General features: G+C 39.5%; 1 protein-coding gene across 2 annotated transcripts; it reads left to right on the top strand.

The window, feature by feature from the left end:
* The first annotated feature begins 13 nt into the window (after positions 1–13).
* LOC114875468 lies at positions 14–13,638 on the top strand. Of its 2 annotated transcripts, none has more exons than XM_046287972.1 (10): positions 14–98; positions 1,042–1,060; positions 1,144–2,069; positions 4,351–4,383; positions 5,029–5,094; positions 7,332–7,576; positions 7,657–7,921; positions 8,001–8,397; positions 8,508–8,693; positions 10,153–13,638. In XM_046287972.1, exons 3-10 carry the CDS (start codon positions 1,992–1,994, stop codon positions 12,045–12,047), a joined length of 3,165 nt encoding a protein of 1,054 aa, XP_046143928.1. In that variant the 5' UTR covers positions 14–98; positions 1,042–1,060; positions 1,144–1,991; the 3' UTR covers positions 12,048–13,638. The 2 variants fall into 2 exon arrangements, with proteins under 2 accessions (XP_046143928.1, XP_029041610.1); XM_029185777.2 differs by having other exon boundaries at positions 17–98; positions 1,039–1,060.
* Positions 13,639–14,132: the final 494 nt, after the last annotated feature.

Here is a 14,132-nt window from a genome sequence, read left to right on the forward strand (position 1 = left end):
TTAAAAGGTTAAACGACAAAATTATAATAATTTTAGTTCTATTTTATGCAATGTGTATGTGATGTAGACATATTTCTCACTCCACATGCAGCAATAAGGTAACAAAATTGATATTAAAATATGTTCGAATCAAACAATCACTGTAAACGTACAGATAACTTTGTTTAGTTTGAACATAATATTGTCTTCTGTAAACAATTAATTTAAACCAATTGTTCATTTTCACTCATCACAATATATATGTAATTATACTTAAATAACAGAGATTACGTAAAAATATTAAAAACTTACATAGTTTCATAATTTGCAATTACCGAACACGTACAAGCCCAATTATTAATTAATAGAACAATTAATTAAAGTTGAAATATATTTTAAAATTCAATAGAAACTATTGCTAGTATAGTACATTGTCCGATATTTTTAAACTTTAGACTTCTAGGTAGGTTCTTATAAAGAAAACTCTGAGAAAAAGTTCAGAACGTAAAAGAAATTGATAAACTAATTACGTTAATAACTTGTTTATATGCAAGTTAAGATGGATTTTTGTCTGATCGAGATACGATTTCATGAATTAAAAGAAATTCGTTATATCGTTGTGTATTTATTAAACTAGCCTATAATGTCGGAATATGATGAATGATCACGTGATGTATTATCGCGTGCAGATGATCGATTTAAACATTGCATTTCTCTATGTATGTATTTATATCTTTTATAGATACAAATGCCAGTTTACACATTTAATCATTTATTATCACAAGCGCAATTAATTAAAAAAATAATATGAATTAATAGTTTATAAAGAAATCAGAATTACACATGTAACGTTGTTTATAGCATACTTTTTTCCTACTTACAATATAAAATAAATCTTAAGTATTCGTTTATTCTATAAATTTTAAACTTTAAATAAGCATTCCAATACGTTAATTTCTAATGAAACGCATACTTAATTTTTGTTTGTTAATATACAAGAATAAAAAAAATAATCACAGTATAAAATTTAATGTGTTCATTGAAATAATTCTGTTTCAGCAGGGTGTAAAAAGAAATGGAGGTAAATAACGGAATATAAATATTAATTTAACATAATGTGCCCAATAAGTGCAGCCATATTAAGACGTGTCTTCAAATGCGCAGAAATTCCGAAACGCGTCTTTGGGCTTCGAGGGAGCAAGCACGCTACTCTCCTATCGTGAACGGCGTTTCGTTTCGTAATCGCAAATATGTGGCGCCACTATCGTCGTCATTACCAACGTTCACTATCGTAAAAGATTTGTTTCAAGGAAATGTTTTCTTTGAGCTCATTGTGCTTCCAGAAGTTTGTAAACATAGTTCCTAGTGGTGATTCGGCGTAAATGAACAATTCGTACTACAAAATTGTAATAGAAATTAAAGAGTCGTTCCGCGTGGCAGAGATACCGGTTGTATAGCTTGGCGCGAAAACTTGCTTTCAAGGAGCGCGTCGGATCCCTGGGCATACAGTGCTACGGGAGGAACGAAGAAGGGTGTTAGAGGGAGAAAGAGAAAAGGATAGCGGGAAAGGGCCAGGGGTGTCGGGGGATCTCGAGCAACTTGGCACGTCCGTGTACGGAGGCAACAGTGCTGGTGGCAGCACAGACGCTCGTTGATGAGCGAACAATTCACTTTGGTGCGCGGTTTCACGACGTTGTTTCATCGGGTTGGTGTCGTGAAATAAGGGTGTGCATATGTACACACGTAACGAAGCGACGAAATGTGTCTGTAACATTTTTACCTGCCCGGTTTTCCTAAGTTAAAACGGTCAAGTGTCGTTGCGGTGGCTCGAAGAGTTAGTGGCTGGTGCGCGCCGTGCGTGCGGTTGATCAGAGCGTATACCGCTGCTCTCGACAATTTAGTGGGAGAGTGAGAGTGAGAGGGAGGAGGGGTTTCCCGTCCTCCTCTTCTCTCGCTAAAATCGGCCGGATTTTTGAACAGGGAGGAAAAACGAATAATCTCGATATAAAACTATGGAGATATCGAAGAGTTTGCAGGAAGAAATACTCAGCGTGCAAAATAAGCTGAAAAATGCCATACGCGATCATCAGGTGAGTCTCGCAACCGTGCATGTATGTCGATAACGATTTAAAGATTGAGAGTACGAAACCGAACGAACGAGCAAGCGAGCGAACAATTTAACGAATTATTCTTTCATCGACAAATGTCTCTTCTTTTTTTAATTTCCTTCAGCACGCAGTTGCCTATCGATTAAAAAATCGAGATACCGTGTTCGATAGATAATCGACTTGTAAAGTGGAAAACTTTTCGAGAAGTTTTAACTTCCGGATGTAACTTTGTTTCGGGGAAAGTATCGCAAAGTAAACAAAAACTAAACGCATGATAAAGCTTTTTCTCCTATAAATGCCATTTGTGATTCAGTTTCTTTGGCATTTTCATGCAGAATGCGTGTATGAACGCATGTACGCATCAATCACGCGCGCGCGTGCATAAATGCACACCTCCTATACTATATTTACGGAACTTCTAACTCGATGTAAATTTTCGGAAATACTGTGAAATAATGATTTTAATTAATGATACGAGTTGAAACTGAATTATTAGCCTGGCATACATGTCCCTTCGATTTCTTAAAACTGTCTCAACCTTCCTTTCACTCGTATTGGACATTTGTAATTTCTTCTTTGGCTGCATCAGAGTAATGTTATATGTTATCGAAAGTGAAAGAAGCGTAACAAGTTCTAAAGGAACTTTTGTTCATTTTCAATCATGGTACGGGCTTTTACATTGAACATTTCTATTTTTTTTACGAATCATATAAACTCGAAGGTGAACGAGTGTTCAGACCTTAACCTTTGTTAGTAGAGTGCTTCGACCGATGCGTCGCATGACTTTGAGAACCAACATTTTGTCTCCTTCCCTCTCTCTCCCGCTCGTTCGTTCATTCAGTTACTCACTTGTTCGATTTATCTCCCTCTCTTTCCCTCTTCTACCTCTAACTTCTGTACATACTTCTACACTCTTTCTTACGTTCTTTCTCTTTTCCCCCGATTACTTTTGTCTTTATCTAATTCCTTCTTTCTTCCAAAGCATAAATTTCAATTTCATTATATCATATACTGTGTACTTTTTTTTATATACAAACTAATCGTCTTTTGCCATGTTTCATTATTTTTCTAAAATTTCTTCCTGTTTATTTTCTAACCACGTTTTTCTATTATTCTTTCGTATTTATTATCAGGTATGTACCTATAATAAAAACCTTTCAAAATTACGGTAATTCCAAATAGATATATGAAAGTTAAGTCGAACGTTCTAGCAACGACCCTTATTGGAAATCCTTTGTTAGCGTTCGTTCGGTATCGTCGGAAATCTTTACATTATAAATGTCTAAAGGTTCAAGGTATTCCATGGTATATAAGTGTAAACCGATATCGAATCGCGTATACTACCGTCTACCTGTTTCGGCCATATTCAAAGGAACTTTTATTAACTAGTAAGAACGCTAGAGGGATACGTACCGGGGGAAAGTTTGTCGGCGCGCAATCGTCGCTCTGCCCTGTTCTACCGACCTTGTTCCATCCAACTCTCATCGAAATCGAATATTTTCAATCGATCGATACAACTCGATATCTGTCCTTTATTTAATTTCTCATAACCGTTCAATTGTTCTATTTTCATATAATATATTTACAGTTATTGCTCGAGTTAATCGTCGAATAGTTTATCGCGAATTTATCAAGTTAAATAAATAAATCAATATTCATGCACGGCGCAACGTTATTTGTTAACCGGATAGGACAAACCTGTTCTCGCTCGATGGGCATTTGAATTACACGTCGATTGTCGAACGACAGGTGTGCGGCGATATTGTTTCTCGCGAATTTCAAACATTTCCTCCTTGTAGCATGTTTTCATACACGAGAAAAATCTCTAGAAATGACGTGTATTATATATTTCACACACGTTTCTTTTAATAATGTATTGGTATATAAATAAATCTATACACGTTGTGTTTTATTTTTTACACGATTATATTTTTTACGGTCAATGGGATTCTCATCGAACGGCTATACGAAGCTTTTTTTTGTTTACTATTCAAAGTAAAATTACATTCCTTTAGTTTTTCTAGGATTAAACTATCGTTAAGATCTAAGAAACGTACCGAGACCGGGGAGAGATCCGTTAGATCTAAAATATTTGATGTTGGTTCATTTTGTTCGATACAACGGATCAATGTATTAGGATAATTGCATTATTGCGTCGCGGAACAAAGTGGTCACGTTTCGAAAGCTTCTACGATATTCTAACGCAAACGTTTCAAACGGTTCGACAATGTTATTAACTCTGAATTTTCTTCTTGTTTTACAGATCTGCGTGGGCAAACTGAAGGATGACCCAAACGTAAGTCGTTTACATTTGCTAATCTCACGGATCGATTTGGATTTGGTAAACACGTGAAGGCGTAAATGGGTAAAAGCTCGTGACGTGATGGGTAACACCGTAATAACAATGTTTCTCGTATCGAGCATCCAGGGAAAACTGTCTCGATATCAGTTATATTTTTGGCATTACAATTGATCTGTGATATATTCTTCGAAAATAATGTTAATTGTTAACACTTTGTAGGTCGAATTTGTTTTTCTCGTTTCCCGATTCTTTTTTAGTCTTTCATATTGTTCATTGCATTCATATAATTGTCATTAGACTGTGGTCATTATTGCGTCGATTGCAGTCTCGTGTACGTAAATGATCGTTTCCCATGTTGTTGTGTCATAATTCTATTAAACGCGATAGATGTATCCTTTGCGATGCTGAGATAACGCGAAAAGTTAGGCGAACATTAGAATTCTGATTATCCAAGCAAATGTAGATCGGTGAAACTTTGAAAATTGGAAACTCCGATAAACAGAACGTACGCGATCATTTTGGGTAATTTTGGTCCTCTGTTTTTATTCCGCATTGAAATGAAGAAGACCTATAGACAGCGATCTATAAATAGAAAAGAAATCGTTAGTTTAACGCCAAATTATTTCCCTTACTTTGCAGAATACGGACATCCTTGGTCAGATACAAAAGATTCACTTGCACATCGTGTCGTTGGGAAGATGCCAGGTAAGTTGAGAATTTATTTCCTCGAGCTCCTCCACTCTTTCGTTATGATCCAGGGCAGGTTTGTTCTTGGACGTCCCCTTGTTATCTCTCCGCACGAACCGAAAAGATTTTATCGTGAAATTATCCCATCGATATCGAATCGTATCGGGGGGTAATCTAAAATCGAAGCAATTTCTTCGAGAACAAAGGTGGTCCTTGCTTCGAAGCAAATAAAATATCGGTTAATCGATAGCCGCAGCGAGTAAGAAGAATATTTTAAAGGAGTTAGGGTACGAGTTCGGAAATTGAACAACTATAACGCGACCGGTTAGTTTTCGAAACGGCGTTCACCGAAAATTTCCCAAACATTATCGAATCGTTAGATTCTGTATCGACAGCTCGCCTCCGTGCTCGCCATTTCTTCGCGCGATGTTCGCTGGAACGAGTAACGCACAGTTATAATTAAATAGCGAACTCGTTGAGCGAGTTTATCGACCACCTTTCCAAACTTTGTCGATCGCGTGGTGGATAGACGCAAACAGATACCCTGTACGTTATCATCCGCGAATATCCTCTTTCTTACTCGTCTTTCATAAGTTTACTCGTCGCATTATCGAAGCTGTTACATTATAATAACCCCGTTTTTCTCTCTCGTCCATTATATACTAACAATATCGTCTTTCCTAATAGAGATGTAAAACGTAAGCTGAACGTAGAAAAACCCTTTAATGCACGCTTCAGAACGGAAACGACTAGACTACATACATACATACATGAAGCATTATCAGCGTGACGAAAGTTGGTCGAACAGCTTTTGTAGTTGCGCGTGATTAACGGAAACTTTCGTGGCGATTAAATTTCCAAACGTGCAAGAAACGCTTTTCGTCGAACCGTACGCGCTCCTCTTGCGTATTATAAAATGTATAAGACCGCGTTTCTTTTCCGGATTCGCGAATCGACGCGAAGGATCGATAGCGGGGCGAACTCTGCCCCGAGGAGGTTCCGGTAGATGCGCTTTCCTATCGCACAGCATCCTCTTCTAAACATTTTCGCGATAATCCCGTCGACAACGATCCCTCTTCTCCCTCTTCTCCTTCTTTATTCCCATCGTGTTTTCTTCTAACTTCTTCCCCGCGACTTCGCTTTCCCTCCTGCTTGTTTTTCTTCGTTTCTTTTCATCCGTCGACAATAAACGACCGATCCAGGTAGATTGCCACCGGAGCAAAGGAGATACGTAAACGGATAGAAATGGAAAAAGACAGAGAGAGAGAGAGAGAGCTGTGTATACAGAGATATATCGAGTGGGAGTGGGTGGTAAGGGTGGCAAAAGGGGAGAATGAGACAGGGAGAGAGTTAGAAAGAGAGAGCGAATGGAACTTGGGTGAAAAGGAAACAGAGTAGGGGCAGAGGCGGAGGGGTTCAATCAATAAAATGTCCCGCAGAAACGTTTTCAGCTCTTTACGAGATCTCCGCATTTTTTCCCTCCCCTTTTTCCTTTTCTCTTTATCCTTCCTCCACCTTGATACATTGTTTCTTCTTTGTCCTTTCATACCTTTCCGGCGCTCCTTTCAACCCGATCGCGTTCCCTTCAACCGTTGTTCATTGCATTATCGAGTTAAACGTTTACTTGCGAAAAGTTCCGCAAGTTCCTCGACACCACCACCATCACCGCCGCTGCCGCCAAGATCTTTTATATATTCGCGGACGAGTCGTCCGGAATATCTTTGAACGAGATTATTAAGGAAGCAACCGCGAAATAACGCGAATTTTTCGCGCTCGCGAACGTAACAGGAACACATTCTTTGTTCTTCTTTAGTTCTTGCGCAACGTTAATTGGACGGGGGATGATTTACAACGAAACTTTTATGAGATACAAGAGTTAAAGTAAACTTGAATACGAGGGTTTCTTAGAGTTAAGTCGGCCAATGTTTCTCGGAATCCTATTCTTTTTTCTGTTATTTACTAAGAATCTTTGAGGACAACAAACAAATGAGAAAAGCGTATTCGTACAGTATGAAAATTTTCTTGGCAGAATATAAATCTGAACCGATAATAATTTGCTCTTTTGTCGGACGGAAAATATTTACTTGATTTGTAGGACAGTGCATCCTCTAAGAATACATTCTGCTCATCGCTTAACGACACGCATTCGTATTAAACGATCAGCAACACGCATACGCGCACAGTCTGCCAAGAAAGTTTTCTACGATCGTCATTGACCGAAGCTCAGGCTGATAGTTTTCAATCTGAATACGCAGAAGCAAGTTGTCCAGCGGCTGCGCAAGGAGGTCGAAACATTCAAAGCGCAGAACGCGAACGGGGCGAAAGTTTCCATCGCGTCGTTGCTCGGCTTGAACAACAATAATCATATTACGAACAACAATGAAAGGAAATGCAAGACCGTCAGCAATGATTTTAGCACGAAGAGCTCGAAAGAGGACTACGAGGAGATCGTTAGGAACGGCGATGTCCCTTCGCCCACGCAGGACACCGTACCACCGAAGTAAGTTATAGTTGTATCAATCCGTGTTAACGATACCAGTTCTTTTTATAAAATTTATGATAACGAATACTTGATTACAGGGAACGGTCCAGGTCGGTTGAAACGATTTCCGGCGAGGATGACGTTATCGAGGTCTCCATGGACGAGAACTCTAACGAGAAATCTGAAAAAGAAGAATCAGAGAAGGAATCCAAAGCTGAATCAATGGAAAAAATTAATTTCTTAAATGCCCTCGGTTTGATTACCACCGCGACATGTTCTGAATTGCAAAACAAAAGGGCCGAAAGGAAACGTCGTAGCACGGCTAATCCGCACTTTGTCTATTCTAATTTAGAACTGCCAACGGTAAATATTTTATCGAAATTTTCATATATTGTATAGTTTCATATATCATGTGAGTTTATTGTATTTTTATTCATCTCAGAAACGAAAAAGACACTCGTACCTGCAATCTGGAAATGTTCCTCAAACTCGACAAACAACGGCACGTTTGAACGGACCGTCGCCTCCTCCAGTGAAAGTTGCACCACCAAAATCAACTTCACCTCCAGCATCAAAAGCTGTGTTGAAATCTTTGATTCCAGTTCAAAAGTCTACCACCCGACCGAATATTCTTCGAAGTGTAACGGAAAGTAAAGTTTTCCCGAACAAAAGCAAGGTTGAAAATGGTCCCGGTCAGATTCAATTGCCCACCGTGCCCACTGTTAAGTCTGTTCAGTCGATCGGCAACAAGGCGGTTCATATACCTGGCTTACCATCCAGCTTAACTATCGAGAGGATTAGTAGTGATTCAGCAGTCTGTATAAGTTGTAGAAATCCAGGTATATAATCGTACGATATGTATGACTCATAGATTTCAATGCGTTCGGACATAATGATATTTTGTTAGAATCAAGATACTCATACAACAATGCATTGTATGTTGTAACAGGTACGCTCACGGTGTGTGAAAATTGCGCATCCAATTATCACGTGTCTTGTCACTCCATATCACCGGCACCGCAAAGAATATGCCCCAAATGCGCTTTACTGGACGAGGAAGAAATCGAAGACGGCGACGAGGCGGACGAGGAGGAAGACGGACGAAGCTCGTCGTTTAAGAAGGACGAAGAATTCGGTAAATCGTCCTTGGTTTTTCAAAGGATTTCTTCCTGTTGTAATGTTGATCGTGTGATTGACAAAAAAGTTCTTGTTTCCTGCAGACACTAGCTTTGATGAATGTTCGTGGCACGCTTATCTCATTTCGCGGCGGCACCGTCCGGGACTATTCGATTTATTTGCGATTTATCATTAATTAGATACCAAATATTAATGATAATTAAATGATAGTAACTCTCTTTTGGTTATATTCGATAACCAAAAGTTAACGTGCACCTAATTTTTTAATTTACGCAGCAGAGAAAAAAACTCTTTTGCGCGAGCAGTAAGATGGAAAAAAGTACTTGTAGATAATGCAGACAAGTTGTGTTTGAAAGTAAAGCAGGAAATTGTGTAACATGGGTCCACAATTTCTAGATTTAACGTGCAACGAGGTATCGCAGCGTTGCCGCAGACTTTATTGAGCGTAAGCACACAGAGAGAATAAACGAGAGAGCAGCCTGCCGGAAGAAGTGTCGCGAGTGAGACCGGCTCCTCGAATACAGCAGAAGAATTTGCAATTAAGAAGAACTTTTTGGTCGATCGTCAGTAATAGGGCTCAAAAAAGCAACGTGTATTGAACGCGAAATATCTTGCAGAGGAGAAAGAGAGAGAAAGATATGAGCTGCGCGAGCGAAACTCGGATCTGAGATTGCAGGTTTACGAGTTGGAAAAACGCTCACAACTACTCGGCCAGTCCCTTCAGGTTCGTCCTGTGGCCTGCGTAGAAAGAAATTCACAAATCTTTTTTTTTTCATTTGGAATGCTGTTCAGTTGATGAAATTGTTCGTAAATATTTTACATCTTTTGTTTTTTCATCAGTGAGAACCTGCAAAATCTCTACATTTTTATTTTTCATTTTCGATATTGTTTTTCAGAAATACGTTGATCTTTTTATAACGAAACTTATTATTGGTCTTCTTTTGTTTGATACAAAAATCGATTTCTTTGATATTTTATATAGTTTCTGTCAATATCATTACTGTAGAGCTTATATGCGTATATAAATTTAGTTTCTTAAGCGGATCACGAACGCACTATTTGTTCGTTAATCCGTGAAAATACGGAATGCACGATGCTTCCTTCACGTATAGTTCAAATGTCAGTGTTTTAAATATTTCGTTTATATTTCTTCAATTTCAATTATGTACTGCTTATGTATTTCGTGTTAGCGCACTTAGTTCGTTGTCGAATAGTGTACACTAAAGAAGATATCTGTGTAACAGAAATGTTTCAAATCGAAATTAGCGTGTGTTCGTATACGAAATTGATGGGAGATGGTCAAAATTAGTTTCTTCGATAAATTATACTTACGTGTACTAAGAGCATGTGCATCTTTGTCCTGATATTTTCAAATAGACAATCGACGCTGATTATTATGTTGCATTTCATAGTGGTAACAGCATATATAAATAATCGTTTAATTTTTCTTTTAACAGCTACAACAGCGCACGCGCCAGGAATTATTAGGAAAACAAGAGAAGACGCAGAGATCTATAAAACGTCTTGTGGACTTCATAAAGCTGATGCAGCTCAGAAAAAGCGGGGATTCTCCAGCTCCATTGGGATCGGTCAACTTCCTGCCTCGACCTTCCTCATCCCACTCTCCTCGAACAGTGTCTCCGCAACAACCATCAACCAGCCGGATGTCGGGCCTTCTTCAGCCATCAGCATCGAACGAGAAAACAGCGTGCCCTACTCCTCCATCGTCCTCAATCAATTGCCTCGATCGAACATCACCTATATCGACAGGACAGAACCTCAAGTGTCCTACGCCTATCCGCTACCACCACTCACCAGTTCTCAATCCGACAAGCATCAGTCATACCTTATCGTCAAGAAAATCACAGAACCAGCAAGAAGGGCAATTCTGCCTATCGAAGACCAAAGTCACGCAACAATGTTCAACTATAAGCTGCCAATCGCACCAAGCTACAAGCCTCGCGTTCAGACGGAAATCTCTGTCGCCCACACCTCACTGCTCGTTGGTAAGCAGTTGTCCGACTCCGTCAGTCGTAACCGCAAGAAGCAAACAAATCGCGCAGTACCCGCACTCAATCGAATCATCGATTCAGAGAATCTCTCCATCACCGCCGAATATCAGTTGGAGCGATCGACGTTCAACGGTAGAAAGTCCCGAGCCAAACAGCCAAGAAACAAATTCGGTGTTAATCAGCTGCGATCTGTCAAAGCCACAGAAATCCTACTGCCTTCCTACGATAATACAGAATCCGATAAACAGTTACAAATCGCAAAATCAACGGAACCAGAGGAGGCAGCCAGCCTCTTCGGTGGTCGTCCCAAGTACAGGCCAAGAGCCGGTAGTCTTCTCCACTCACTGTTCACAAGCCATAACAAGTCCTATATCGTCACCGATAATTCTCGAGAGCCACGAGACATTGGCACAGGTGACAAAGATACCACCTCACTCAATCGGCAGCAGTTGCATCGTCAGGACTACCAGTTGGAATCAAGCGAACGAAACGAATCCTCGGCCCAATTGCAGCGCGGTGCCCTCACAAAATTCTTCGAGCACGTGAAATTGGAAGAAGCGCATATACCAGCGCCATCTAGAGCAAAGCTAGTATACAAAAGGAGTAACGTTGCCGAAAGGAACGAGCTTGAAGTTACTGAAATCGCGGACGAAGAATCGAACAGCCACGAGTACGATAACAAAACATCCTCGTCGCTCGGTATTTTCGAGGATGATTTTGCTCTTCGAGAAGCCGAGCGAAATAATTGGCTGCCAGCAGCAGTTATAGAGAAGCTGGGTGAGAAGAACGATAACACGGGTAAGAGCACAGAATGCTTTGATTCCGTATCGAACTTCTCTAGATCGAACGATGTTATCACGTATAAACGTAAACGTAGCAACAACAAGTATTTCTTAATGGATTGCGAATCAGACTTTGAGGAGAAGGATAACACGGTGACTGGTACGCCGTTTCCGTCGCATATCGCGTCTCTGACAGAAATTGTATCGCAGAGTCAGAGGGATCTGCATGATACGGAGTCTCTGCGTAACGCACAAAGCAATTTCTTGGAGCTTCGTAACGAGGTCTCAGTTCCTGATGATAAGGCTGATTCCGAGAGACAAGACTTATCCAGTGGCAGACGTTCAACCAGTTGCAGCCGAAGTAGCAGCACAAGTGACAGCGATACTCCGGAACAAGCGATGGACAACTCTCTCAAGTATTCTCGGCGTCGATTATCCGATAACACATACAAGGAACGTTTGGGCATTAATGCTGTATCCCCGGAGAGCATGCAGGTGCTCGAACAATTTGAATCGGCTATGCGGGAAACTGGTTGCAGCAATGCTGCCACTTGCTAGAGTTAGTTAGAACGCAGTGTCAACATATGCTGATTATGCTCATTGCTAGAATTTCTTTCTTTTTCTTCTTTTTGACACGGAAACTTATTATTATTTTTTAAACGCTGAGATTTTTTTTTTGTGTGTGTGAAGTGCATTGTGTTTAAGAAAACTCTTTAGATCTAGAGTTACTTTTCAGAGGTATTCGTACATGATCAATACTGCATTTGAGTTTGTTACTTACCTTTAGGATATCGAAATGAACAAAAGGTATATTAGGTATTCTCGTAATCGTTACAGAACCTCTCTCGGGGCAGTTCCTACTTTCTTTTTACTGCCTTGGAAAGCAATGCAATCGTTTGTATATCGCTGTACCGACTATAAAATTACGATAACGATGGTAATCAAATACCATTGTGTTTCAAAACTGTTAGGATGAGAAGCATCGTTGTTTCGCAATTTCTATTAACTATGTTGTATGTTCGTTTATTTATTAATCGTTGTTCATTCAATTGTTCTTCGATCTATTCGTGGTAGTTCGCGAGACGCGTGGACCAACTTTGAATTTCTTCCAATGAACCGTTTCATTTGTATAGTGTTACAGAGTTTCGTATTTTCAGCGTTATCTCTGATTAAATTCGTACCACTTCGATTGCGCATAGAATTATTTATGTCTTTGTTTCGCTGAGTTTTATGAGCTTTAAACGTTGTGTTTCGTTGATATTCGTAATCCCGATGAATAGGAAACACGCACATATCCGACAGATACTGGACGATCTGTGACAAGGTATAAAAAGGCTTCGGTCGAAAGCCTGCGTCGAGTCATATTACCATACTGCCTTAATAGTAATTTAAAAACGGTACTTTTTACAATAATTTCTATGGATAAGCTTCGTGAAACGTGTACGACTCAATAGACTGATTCGGATGTCGCCATATTGAAATTAAGGAGAACGAAGAAGCGGAAGAGGAAAAGATAATCAAAACGCGTTACCGTAATCGAAAAAATTTAGAAGTTAAGGTTGCGTGTACGTTAATGTAGTAGATAATACGTTGTCGAAGCAACGTCTTTATCTTAATTTTGCGATTCAGAATAGAGTTTCTTACGAATCAAGTGCGAAAGAATCTTCTTTTTTTTTTCGTTTTAACATTTTTTACATCGAGGTAAATGTTTCTAAGAATAAAAACGTTATTATTTTTAGCCATATATTATTTACTAAATTGGTAAGCATTTCGTTTGATAAATTTAATGTAGCAGTATTCACGAAATCTTTCATCGGCTACATTAGACAGGATGTCTTTCATCGATTAGATTGTACCGAACGTTTAAGATTTATAACAGTAGCAACTAATCACAATGTTGTCCCGTCAAGATAATTTCTCCGATCGAACGTTTCGCGTTAATTAAACGAGTCGAGTTCGTTAATCTATTTATTATCGTTTTCGTTTTTTCTCGCGCGGTCGTTACCGCCAGCTTGTCCAATATACTATTTGAGTAGCGCATAAAACGAATAAAAGAAAGAAAAAAAAGAAATTGTTATGCAATGTAGGCAACGAGATTAAGATCGAAATTCGTATTTTTATGAATAAAGTGAAACTGAAATATATACAACAAGTTGTAAAATGCAAGAAATAATTACGATACTACTTATGGAATTACCTGATACTAGGATATAAATTAATACATCATTTTTGTCGACGCGGGACTTCAACCCTTCTGCAGGCTATCGTCATTGATATCATTAGGTATTTCTTGGTACATTTATGGCGATTTATGTTTTCAGAATAAAAATTTCAAGTATTAAAGCTTCGATGAGTATCCGGGTGCCTGCACAAAGGTTAAGCGACGTAATAACTTTTATTTCGCATATTGACGGACAACGGGGATGCAAGAGGGGTGCTCCCGACTCGGACAAACACTCGGCTAATGATATGTAAATATGGCGGAGCTAATCAAGCGGCTGTGCTAACAGGCAGCAAGAAGAGATCGGTAGTGGCGCGCGAGCGTTCGATAGCCAATGCATTTGCGCTGGCCCGCACACATACATACACACCCACGCGATCGTGGCGCAGTAACTCGCGTACATATTTAATGGTCGCACGTTA

The sequence above is a fragment of the Osmia bicornis genome, chromosome 1 (genome assembly GCF_907164935.1).
Source record: "Osmia bicornis bicornis chromosome 1, iOsmBic2.1, whole genome shotgun sequence".
In the NCBI taxonomy this organism is placed as follows: domain Eukaryota; kingdom Metazoa; phylum Arthropoda; class Insecta; order Hymenoptera; family Megachilidae; genus Osmia; species Osmia bicornis.

Excerpts from the sequence above, each read along its gene's own strand:
- LOC114875468 (XM_046287972.1), top strand. The coding sequence starts at position 1,992 with ATGGAGATATCGAAGAGTTTGCAGGAAGAAATACTCAGCGTGCAAAAT. Across the intron at positions 4,384-5,028 it reads AACTGAAGGATGACCCAAAC|AATACGGACATCCTTGGTCA; the intron begins GTAAGTCGTTTA and ends CTTACTTTGCAG. Across the intron at positions 8,398-8,507 it reads TATAAGTTGTAGAAATCCAG|GTACGCTCACGGTGTGTGAA; the intron begins GTATATAATCGT and ends ATGTTGTAACAG.